This window comes from Vanacampus margaritifer, chromosome 2, assembly GCF_051991255.1.
Source record: "Vanacampus margaritifer isolate UIUO_Vmar chromosome 2, RoL_Vmar_1.0, whole genome shotgun sequence".
Lineage (NCBI taxonomy): Eukaryota > Metazoa > Chordata > Actinopteri > Syngnathiformes > Syngnathidae > Vanacampus > Vanacampus margaritifer.
Window position 1 is genome coordinate 34,659,793 of NC_135433.1, and position 11,744 is coordinate 34,671,536.

Sequence of the window (11,744 nt, forward strand, 5' to 3'; positions counted from 1 at the left end):
ATACAGTATAAGCATTCATTTTCAGTATTTTGTGTTTTAATGTGAACAAAGAGTTTTCCTAATTCTGGGTTTTGTTTTATTGTCTCCACATCATTTCCAGTACAGAAGTTTTGTCAATGAAAAGCAGCTTGCACATGGATGTTTAATGCGCTCACCACACAGATGGTTTATTTCATACATCTATTTACAATACTCCCATTAGATCCCACTATTACAGGGTATATACAACTATAAATGGGTAATAGGCCAAATTTACCATAAACTCAGAAGGGGGGGAGAATAAAAATACAACTAAAATTTATATTTTAACCAGGTTGGTAAAAAGCTAAAAGTGGGCAGCAAAAAATTGTGGTAATAGGACTGGTTTCAATGTAGAATAGGAGTTATGGTTACATGAGTTTGGTAGCCAATGCACACATAAAAAAACAAACAGGAACATTTTGCCAAGTAGCAGTAAATACTGACTGCCTGACAAACAGGTGTTGCTGTTTACCACTCAGCATTTGATGCCATATCTGGACACATATGTAAGTGTATGTTTGCAGTAAAAGACAAACCTTAAATACACTACATTCCCCAAAAGGCCACCTTATTGACCAATAACATTGAAACCGTAGTTGAGTGGTACACACAAGTTTAGCTAATCAGTCATGAATGGATGAAAAAAAAGCACACAAATACAAGTAGATAACAGACATACAGTATGAGTGGATTGGCTCCAAATGATCACATCGAATGCACATGCAGCTGAACTTAAATAATTCTCGACCAATAATTTACAAGATAATCACAACCAACAGTTGCTTTTTTTATGATTGTGGTGAAGATTTACATTCATGTACCAACTGATGTCCTGAGCAATATCTACATGTATTTAATTTATTGTGCCAGCGTGATGACTTGGTGTAATCTAGGAGGAGACATCCAGCAGATATATTTCACTACATTAATGCACAATTTTAAACTTCACCACAATTAGGCCTGTAAGTAAATGAGCATTTAAGCACTAAGATTTTCTAACACACTGATTCACAGCTCTTTCCCACAAGCCCCGAGTCCTTAGAAAATCCCAAATCAACCCCACTTTGTTGCGTTACCCTGGCTGCCTTCATCTGGTCTCCAGGGTCTTTCCCTCCAAGACCAGCTGGATCTCTTTGGCATTCAGCGTCTCGTACAAGAGCAGCGCATCAGCAAGGTTCTTGTGCTCTTTGGCATGAGACTTCAAGAGGGCTTTGGCTCGCTCGTAAGAATCCTGCTCAAAGGAAGGCAATGGCCATTTAGACAAGGTAGCAGGACATTTGCTCATGTTTTAATCAGTCGTCTTAAACCAGTAATACAGACCCTCAGTAAAACTCTGACTTCATTTTCCACTGCTGCTTGAGTCTCTGGACTTTGTTCTTTCATGTTGGTGTATGTCATCACACCCAACTGTGATATAGATGAGGAGGAGACATTAAAAATACATGAATATATATCAAATAGAAATAAAACAATCTTAACTTCTTGGCCATCTTTTTCACATCACCTTTTCACACATTCCAAATCTTGTCACCATCATCTTGGCAATCTGAGTTGCACTGTCAAAGTCACTTGATGCTCCTAGAGAAGAAAATAAATCAAATAAGACAACTTTTTATATCACAACCTCAACATCTGTGTGATTCTTGCATTAATTAGTTTCATATTCTAACCTGTTGTGATGTACTCATGACCAAATTTGATCTCCTCTGCGACTCGCCCTCCCATGCTGACATCCATCTGAGCCAGCAATTGCGAGCGTGTCTCACTCCAGCGATCATTCTCTGGTAGCAGTGACACCTACAAAGATGGTGGTGTGGCATTTACTCTCATTTCCCCTCCCCTAACAGAGCATATGTGTTGAAGCATATGACCATCTGGTTTACTTACATGCCCCAGAGTGGGGCCCCTTGGCATGATAGTGGCTTTGTTAATGGGCATGGCGTCTTTGGTGTAATAAGCCACAATAGCATGGCCGGATTCATGGTATGCTGTGATGGTCTTGTTCTTCGTGTCGATTTCAGCACTCCTCCTCTCGGGGCCTTGAAGGATAAAAAGTTAAAGAAATGAAGACAATTAACCAATAGTTTGAATGGCGAGAAATGTGACACACATTGTCTTGTAAGGAGGTAAGTCATAGACCCCAATATTTGGACTCACCCATGAGGATTTTGTCCTTGGCAAACTCCAGCTCCTTCATGGTGACCATGTCTTTACCATCGACTGCTGCCTTCAGGGCAGCCTGGTTTACCAGATTTTCCAAGTCTGCGCCAGAGAATCCCACGGTGCCCCGTGCAATAATCTTGGCCTCAATGGCTGCAACACAACCAAATTGGTTATTTTACACAAACATCCCATGATAGCACCTGCATGCAGTAATACAAATATTTGCCGATGTTTATGCCACACCTCTATCCACTTTAATCTTTTTGAGGTACCAATTGAGAATCTCTGTTCGTCCTTTCACATCTGGTTTAGGGACGGTCACCTGCATGTCAAATCGTCCCGGGCGGATGAGGGCGCTGAAGAAAATCAGCAGGTTACAAATGGTTCCTTTCTGCTTGACCAGGGCAATTGAAATTTTTTTTGTGCATGTACAGAATGTAAACATACTTATCTAAAGCCTCTGGGAAGTTGGTGGCTCCTATAATGATGACTCCTTCATTTGGTTTAAACCTACGACATAATTTAATATTCAATTACAATATACAATTAGGTCATTCTGGTGAATAATGCATGCAATTTTAATGCTCTGCATTTATTCCCACACAAAAAAATCTTGATTGCATTCGACAGCATAGCATATGAGACAGCTCTATCTTAACTCATTCAAACCCCTAAACGTGTACAAACGTTTTTTAATATTTGTCCTTTCCTCCCCAAAACGGGGTTACACGCTTTTATGTTGTTGTTTTAATGCAAGAGCAACAGAAGGCTTTGATGCAGATTCTGACATGAAGAGGTGGCTTAAAGCAGTGGTAGTTATTAAATTGGCCAGCAGGTGGCAGCAGAGTATAATAGATCAGCCAGGGCCTAGGGATGGGTATCTTTCACATTTGAACCAGTACTGTTCCAATACTCTGTACCTGGGAATCAATACTGGTAGTCAAGGTACCAATTTTCTGTACTTTTGTTCACACTCTCTCTCTCCCTTTTATTTTTTTAATGTAAAATTTTATTTATTAATTTATTTGGGTGGTAGAAAAAAATCATCATTGTTTATTTATTAGCAAAATCGTCTTAAAAATCGATTTAACAATTGCCTTTTCAAATAAAAAATAAAATAACATTTCATTCAAATCGTGTTTAATATTTTTCAATTACTGAAGTATAATTAATAAACAAGTTTTTATTACAAAAAACAAAGTGTGAATCAAAGTTCTGTGAACAACAGTAAATATGTATATTAATAATAATTGATGTTATCTTTGTTTCTTGTGCAGTTGTTTTTCAAGAACGTAAAGCCTGCCGCGCTATAAGCTCAAAGTTTGAACCCACCTTGGACTCAAACATAAAAATAAAAAAAGACAGTTGGAAGAGGACATGACATGAACAAAGAATAATTGAGTTCAAATGAATCATTTGAATGTACCCGACGTGGTCTGTAATGCTTGTTTGCTACATTTTAGCCACAAGTCTTGGTCACCAGTAGTATATCCTAATTACAATGTCTTCTATAAACCTTAACGATGATGAACCCGTGTGCCTTCCAGCATGATTCGAGTGGGTAGGGGAAGACGTGCGCGGGCTCCTCATATAGTGAGGATGCCCCGACACCTCCCTCTCATGCATGCACTGTTTGCGGGGAACCGAGAACATTGCCAGCCTGCACCCGGCGCGGAGGCTGTTATACTTTAAAAACTTTATTTCTTTGGCTTGGTGGTCCTGCATGAGTGGGTGACGTCCGTATGCTGGTGCATGTACAATGTTGCGTTCAAGTGCGCCTTGGAAAATCGTCAACTCTTCCACTCCCACATAGTCACAACTTTGAAAGACGTGCTTCAGAACTGAAACATGCCACCGTTTGATTTTACGTGAATCGGTGCTCGTAAGTACTGACCCAAATCGGTCAATACCACAAAAAGTACCGCCTTTGGTACCCATCCCTACCAGGGCCATGTTGCAACAAGCTCTGTTTGTCAGTGTTTTCACCAGAAATATGAATATTGATTAAGCTTAGCTATATTCTAATGCTAATTGCTGCAAAACCGAAAGAGATAGATATACAGTGGAACCTCGGAGTTTGAACGTCTCGGAACTCGTACAATTCTGACTTCAACCAAAAAATCTGAGTTAAAAAATGCCTCGGAGTTTGAACACCCAAGCAAGCAAGCTAAGCCAAACGTACCTTGAAAACGGGTAGCCGAGTAAAGCCGAGCAATGCCGAATGCTCACGTTGCGGTAGTTGAGACAATGCACTGGTCATTTCCAGTCAGATTGTGAATACTCCCGGGGGTGCTCCATACTCGCGAGGGCATTTTGATTTTTTTCATGACAATTTTCTTCGCCATGGGCCCAAAGAGAGACAACAGTGCCGCAAAGAACAGCAACTAGTACAGCAAAGAAAAACATACAGTGCTACGAACCACAGTGGAATTAGGAAGGAGATTATCGCGCCGTTGTAACTACTTCTGCAATTACTGGCATGAGGACCCCCCTTAGCTTTTCAACAACGTGCCTGGCGTTAAACAACGCACGCAAGGACCGCTTAGTAGTTAACAATATGCCCAATGTAAAATACACAAACTCAGCACTATCTCATCCACTGATGCCATCACACCACAACAGGTAAGGTATTTTTTATTGTTTGAATACTGTACTGTAAATGTAAAAAAACATAAATAGAAATTAAAATGGGAATTTTCTGTTTTTGGAGCTTGGGAACGGATTAATTGCATTTACATTATTTCCTATGGGGAAAAATGTTTTGGAGGTTGAACAATTCTGACTTTGAACATTCCGCAGGAACGAATTATGTTCAAACGCCGAAGTACCACTGTATACTATTTTTTCCTGATAAAATAATTGACTCTAATCTTTCTTTTGGTAGTCTCCATGTTTTTATAGCAATAAAACACAATATTATGTGGGCCTTGAAAATCAGTCAAAATCCAGTAAAACAGCCAGGGGCGAATAGGGTTGCTTCAGAAAAGGGGAGTGAATGAGTTAACGAGGCAACTGTAGCCAGTAATGCAAGTTACTGAGAAGAAGGATGTAAGATCAACATGATGAAGTAACTTCATAGTTGACTATTCAAATTAACATATTGAAATGAATACATGATTAATTATGAATACATGAGCAATTACCCATCCATCTCAGCAAGCAGTTGATTGATTGTCTGTCGGGAATAAGGATGCATAGGCGACTCAATCCTTTTTCCACCCACACTGTCCAGTTCATCAATAAAGATGACGCAAGGAGCGTTAGCTTTAGCCTCTCCTGAACAAGACCAACAAGAACAGTCAGCCAGTTAGTGTGAATGACGACATGTCTTTCCAACCAATTAAAAGTAGAAGTTATTTGACAAATACTGATAGAGGACATACTGAAAAGATTCCTGATGCGGCTGGCTCCAACTCCAACAAACATCTCATCAAACTCTGACCCAGACGCATAGTAGAATGGAACATCGGCTTCTCCTGCCACCGCTCTTGCCAGTAAAGTCTTTCCGGTCCCTGGTGGGCCAACCAGAAGGACGCCTAAAGAGTTACATAGAAAAATTAAGAAAATAGAAAAGATCCCTAAGCACCTGATTCAACGATTTGATGTTGGACAGCTGATTTTGTCTGACCTTTTGGCAGTTTTCCCCCCAGGCATGTGAACTTATGGGGGTTCTTCAGAAACTCTACTACTTCCTGCAGCTCATTTTTTGCTTCCTCAACACCTTTGACATGCTCAAATGTCACATTTTTCATTTGGACAGGATCCACTGAGGAGTCCAGGCCTGTTGTGGTTCGGAAGCGCACTGTGAAAAATGGTAAGTTCGAAATCACACTGCATGACACTCTTTCAGTTCACTTATTTTTGCAAAATTGTTACACTGCAACATTTCTTTTTTTATAGTGAAAGTCTAAAAGTGAGAAGGACTCTTCACCTGATATGAAGGGGATCTTTGAGATGCTGTAAAGTCCAATAAAAAGCATCACCAACAAGAGGATCCGATTCTTTCTCACAGAGTCTAAATAGTTGGAAGCATAAATACATAAACTTTCAAATGTTTCTGCAACACTGGTTCAGGACAATTATTTTCCTGTGTCTTGTGTGACTAATACAAATAGACAAATACAATCCCATTCAACACAACAGGGGCGGGAGAAGCAAATCTCATTGCGTCATATGTGTCAGTTCTGTTCATACAGACCAACACCACCAAAAATGGCAGAAACTTGAAGGGGCAGTGTTAAAGAGGCTTCATTGGAACTGTAACAAAATTACTGTGTTAAGTATGTATAAGTAATTACGTATTTCTTAGCAGAAACTGGACAAGTGAGGGAGCCTGTGTCATTATTCATGCAAGTGATTATTCTGTCCACAAAAGAAGTTAATGTAATTCATCAATGTTAATTTACCTTTTGTCAGCACTTGGGCTTTCAGAAAACCCTCAGCGAAGCCCCTCTTAAAAGCATCCTGCTGTCCATCAGGTATGTTCCCACTCTTTGTTAGACTGTCAAGACTTTCCACATCGATCCCCTTGTCTCGGGTTAGGAAGCCCTATTAGAATTAAGACATTTACAACTAAATAATACTAATTCACATTTACTGGCTGTTACATACGGTGCAAGGTGACTTCACATGCAGGACTGCAACTAAAAATAAGGAGATAATATAGCCAATAGCAGGCATTTAAGTAGAAGCGGGCTTGACATGACAACGTTCAGAAAATGCTGTAATTCAGTGGTTCCTAACCAGTTCCCTATGCGCATTCACCGAACCCTTTATTGAAAAATATATATATATTTTTTTCTTTTCAAAATCAAGACAGAGGTACAGAGTTTACTGGTGAACAAAATTAACAGAATCTGTCTCTCTTCACCTTCACCAATTCAGAAAGCATTGTGTTCTTATATTCCCCATCTCCATGCAGCTTATGGAAGTGTACTGTTCCTTTAGTTTTGCTCGATAGCTAGTTGTGCTGGACAAGAACTGCTCATCTTGATATTGCAAATCATGCAAATGAACACCGACTCCCATGACTACTCTTTAGAGCACTTTTAAACAACCACCAATCTTTTCTTAAAAGGAACCTCGACTTTAATGACAAGTTTGCACTATATTATTTATTTGGTTGTTACTAACATAACTATGAAATTTATTTTTCAAAAATAATTTACAGTTTAATACATTTTGTACAAAATGTATTTGAACGTACGCCGCCATTGTTATTTACGTCGCAGCGCAGTCAGTGCGTAGTGACGTAGAATGGCGGCTGGCTCTCTGCCGAGCAATGTGAAACACGTATAAAGAAAGCAAGGTATGCCTCGTAGCGTTCCTAAAGAAACAACATGCGATCAGGAGTCACCCTCCCCCACCACTGTGCTCTCGTCATTCACCAGACTCATTCAAGAGTTTTGATATTCCCTTTGTCTAATCTTTCTTTTGGTATGTTCCATGTTTATATAGCAATAGAGCACAATATTCTGTGGGCCTTGCAAGATCAGTCAAAATCTATCTGGTATTGAAGCAGGTTGCTCCAATGAAAATGGCTGGTATTCTATGAGTTTAAGATGGAACCCAGGGGCAGCAGATGCAATGAAAGCAGCAGAGGCCCCAGAATTTAACCCTATGGAACACCATACATATTAATTCATATCGCACATACTGTATTAGTCAGACTACTTTTGCTGCTCGACAGTTTGTATGAGGGAATTACAATAATGAAGAAATCTCATGTCGTACCATCACAACAGTCACAAATCGACTACACCAAATTCCCTGCAGTACAAATAGGCCAAGCTATAGTCAGGTTTCCATCCAATTGTTTCAAGCAAATTTCCTGAAAATGCGCAAAACGGACATGCGACTTATGCCCGTTTCCATCTGTTCTTCTTTTGCGAATATTGAGAGGGGATTGTATACACCATAGGTGTCAAACTCCGGTCATGGAGGGCCGCAGTCCTGCAGGTTTTGCATATTTTCGTTCTCCAACAAAGCTGATATATGATTAGCTCATCAGCAAGCTCTGCATAAGCCTGATAACGATCCTGTTGATTGGAATCAGCTTGTGTTGGAAGAGGGAAACCTCCAAAACCTGCAGGACTGTGGCCCCCGAGGACCGGAGTTTGACACCTATGGTATACACCAGAGGTGGGCATCGAGGGCCGCAGTCCTGCAGGTTTTGCGTGTTGCCCTTCTCCAACACAGCTGATATATGATCAGCTCATCAGCAAGCTCTGCATAAGCCTGATAACGATCCTGTTGATTGGAATCAGCTTGTGTTGGAAGTGAGAAACCTACAAAACCTGCAGGACTCCGGCCCTCGAGGACCGAGATTGCCCACCTCTGGTATACACCATAGAGATGGGATTCACCAGTAATTTAAAAGAAGAAGAAAAACGGGAAGCGACTGCGCCGTGCGATGACGTCGTATGAGTTTTTCTTTTGTAATTCTTGATAAACTGTAGTGTTTCTTTGCTGTTTTCCATCTAATATAGCATTAATATTTGCTTCTTTAATTAATTCCAAAAAGATTTCTGTTTCACCCCCCCCAAACATATCTAACTTTATCGTCCTCCATTGCTTTGTGACTACAAACATACGTGAGACGTAATATCCGGTCAAAACGTGCGACATGTATCCGGTCTTTTTTATTGTTTATTCGCAAAACTTGTTTCCATTGCCAAAATTCTCATTTTCCTTTTTTTGATACGCTTCTAAATCCACCCCCTCCAAGCGTAAAAACTTTTTGGGGGAACTTTGGGCCCTTTTTTGAATTTCTAGCGTTTCTATTCAGTTTTATCTAAGCATTTCTTGAAAATTTTAATAAAAACAGGTGGATGGAAGCCCCGCTAATGTAGCATGATCACCTGTAGCCAATGATGGCCAAGCAGGGCATACGATCATGAATCATATGTGTCGGGTGTGTGTTTTGACTTCCGCCGAACCCCTGAGACTGACTCATCAAAACCCTATCTATCTAACACAGGTTAAGAATTACTGCTCTAAGGGAAAAGACTGTTGTGTTGGAGAATAAATAAAACTTGAATTTTAAGCTCTTGCTGTAAAATGTAAGACATAGTTCTAATGTACCAAAAACTAAATATAAAAAATAAATAATGACATCATTGTCAATTGTGCTATCAGTAAGATAATTTTAGTGCTGAAAATGTAAGCCTATCATTCATAAAAAGACAGATCTAAGAAGCATTTTACCTTCATGAAAGATGGAGGGAAACCTTCAGATTCCACTGGGCGTTCAAGGCCTGACTGCACTCTTTTGGTTTTGCTCCTTAATGTTTTAAAGCCTCTTTGTTGGATCCACACTTTTGAGGAAAAACACAATAACAAAAACAAACAAACAAAAATGTCACTTATAGCTTAACGTGCCTTTTTTGTGCAACATCTTAATAAGCATATGAGTAAATGTGTGTCACCTGAAGAGTGTTGCAGCTCTGTGCAGATTGATTGAAGAGGAGAGGGCCTCTGCCTCGAATAAACTGGGGCTGACATTAGAAGATGAGAAAACCCTAGCAAGGACAAGTGCTAATTAGCAACATCCATTTTACTTGAACACTGTGTTTCTGTGACCTTAAATGGTCTTAGATTAAAATGTCTATGTGCATTTAGTAGAAAAGACCCAGTATTGAATGAGTTCTTGCAAAACAGATAATCTGCCATACTGTATTTTAATTCATAAGTATTTTTGCCTCTTCTTTAACCATTACAGTACAATAAAGTATAATTCAGCATACTGTATTTGAGAAACAAAAATATAATTACAGTACATAATTCTCTTATAAAGAGGAACAAAGTGAACAGTTGTAGGTCTAGTCAGTAAACGCTACCAAAACTCACCATGCTTGTTTAGAAAAAAAGAGTGTGTGGAAAGGTGGGACGTTCGCCAGATTGCCCGTGTACCCGCTATAGGGGCTGGGGTCTCCTGTAAATTCAAACGTGGTAACAGCCTAATCGCCAACTCATTCAGCTGTTGTGTTCCCAGGTCTGACAGGCCAAGGTCCCGTAGGTTCCACTGGGGCTGACAATACACAAAACTTTCATTATAAATGTCATGCTTACCAGTATTGCATGTAGTACCAGTGTCAGGTAAAAGCGAGTGATTACCTCTGGGTAATGTAGTTCTGACTGAGAGGCATGCTCATTGGGTACTCTTGATTTGCAGATTGTGCTGCTGCTTACGACTGAACTTTTCAGAGAGTGGACGACATTGAGGAGTTGGCTGAGGGGAATGGTCACCTGCCATTTTAAGAAAACAATAGCATTTAATGTTTGACCATTAATGAAAAGAGAACAATTGCTTAGTTCTCCACAAAAGTGGTTGTTCATTTAGATACTGCTTTCAAAGTTATTTGAACATTTAATATCTTCAGGTAAAGGTTCAATATAACAGAAGTAGAAGTAGAACAACTTTGTTCAACTGTATCAACGAAATTCTGAACATTTTCAAAATTATCATGAGAAAAGTACAGGTGAACGCTTGCGACCTTGAACGAACCCTGACGTGGAATCAACATTTGCTAGCATCTCAAATGTTCGCCCCTCAGTGGGATAAAGTGCTTTAACCAATGCTATTGATTTATGCTCACACTGCTTTGCATTGTCAAATGTGCGTGCGCAGTTTTGCCTTCATAGCACCTCATCGGGCTCTTCTCACGAGACCGCACAATGATCACGAACGGCACGTAACCCAGTACATCTCAGCGCCATATTCTTATAATGTAAATAATGTGTTTTAATTTAAAACAATACTAAAAGCAGATCCGTAGTACAAATACTGGAAGCTATGGTTAAGGTTAGCTAGCTAACAGGGACAACTTCTAAGGGTTACAAAAAGAACACGCTGCTATTATTAGTTTCACAAACCACTAATGTCTTCTTACCTGGGGTTGAACAGCCGTTGACAAAGAAAGCATTTTGAGCCAACGGCGACCGTAAACGCATACAAATGATTTCTTTTTACACGTATTTGTGCCTACCACTTTAACTTTTGCAAGCGCGACAGCTAGCATAAAGATCCGGATGTGACGTCAATTGCTAGTTTTGTAACCCGGATAGGCCCGCCCACCCCTTTTGTAACATACCTTTGTTTCCACCACCCCTATCCTCTCAGTTGAGTTCATCCAATATGATCTTTTAGTGCTTTTATGTATGACTACACACGTGACGTGTACTGTCACTTGTAGATTATAATCCATGTATTTTACACAACAAACAAAAAAGCAAAGTACACTACAGTTAAACAGAACAGTCAATAACTTGGGAGTGTACACAAAAAAATACATTGCGCATCAATGGGTTGAAATATCAATGTTCAATACTGAATGAAACTGACAACCAGTCACTCACATACACCTATAGCCCAAGTCTAAAATCAACCCAACATGCTTTTAGACTGTGGAAGGACACCAGAGAGAGTGCATGCAAACACAGGCAGTACATTCAAACTCCATACTCAAAAGCCTCAGGCTTGAGTGCAGATTCAAACCCACCTGTTCTTGCAGTGGAGATATTCTGGATGCTGTATAACAGCAAAAAAAAAAAAGGAGACA

At 39.9% G+C, this 11,744-nt stretch overlaps 1 protein-coding gene across 2 annotated transcripts; it reads right to left on the bottom strand.

Annotated features, from left to right (window-relative positions):
- Nucleotides 1–128: 128 nt before the first annotated feature.
- Nucleotides 129–11,225, bottom strand: LOC144044345 (ATP-dependent zinc metalloprotease YME1L1-like). Of its 2 annotated transcripts, none has more exons than XM_077558693.1 (18): nucleotides 11,076–11,225; nucleotides 10,300–10,431; nucleotides 10,033–10,213; nucleotides 9,612–9,704; nucleotides 9,391–9,500; nucleotides 6,591–6,732; nucleotides 6,116–6,199; nucleotides 5,813–5,965; nucleotides 5,568–5,720; nucleotides 5,328–5,460; nucleotides 2,632–2,694; nucleotides 2,428–2,540; nucleotides 2,179–2,334; nucleotides 1,909–2,060; nucleotides 1,692–1,818; nucleotides 1,526–1,599; nucleotides 1,342–1,428; nucleotides 129–1,252 (listed from the first exon to the last, which is right to left on the bottom strand). In XM_077558693.1, the coding sequence occupies exons 1-18, from the start codon at nucleotides 11,202–11,204 to the stop codon at nucleotides 1,109–1,111; spliced, it is 2,226 nt and encodes a 741-aa protein (XP_077414819.1). In that variant the 5' UTR covers nucleotides 11,205–11,225; the 3' UTR covers nucleotides 129–1,108. The 2 variants fall into 2 exon arrangements, with proteins under 2 accessions (XP_077414819.1, XP_077414818.1); XM_077558692.1 differs by having other exon boundaries at nucleotides 5,813–5,986.
- Nucleotides 11,226–11,744: the final 519 nt, after the last annotated feature.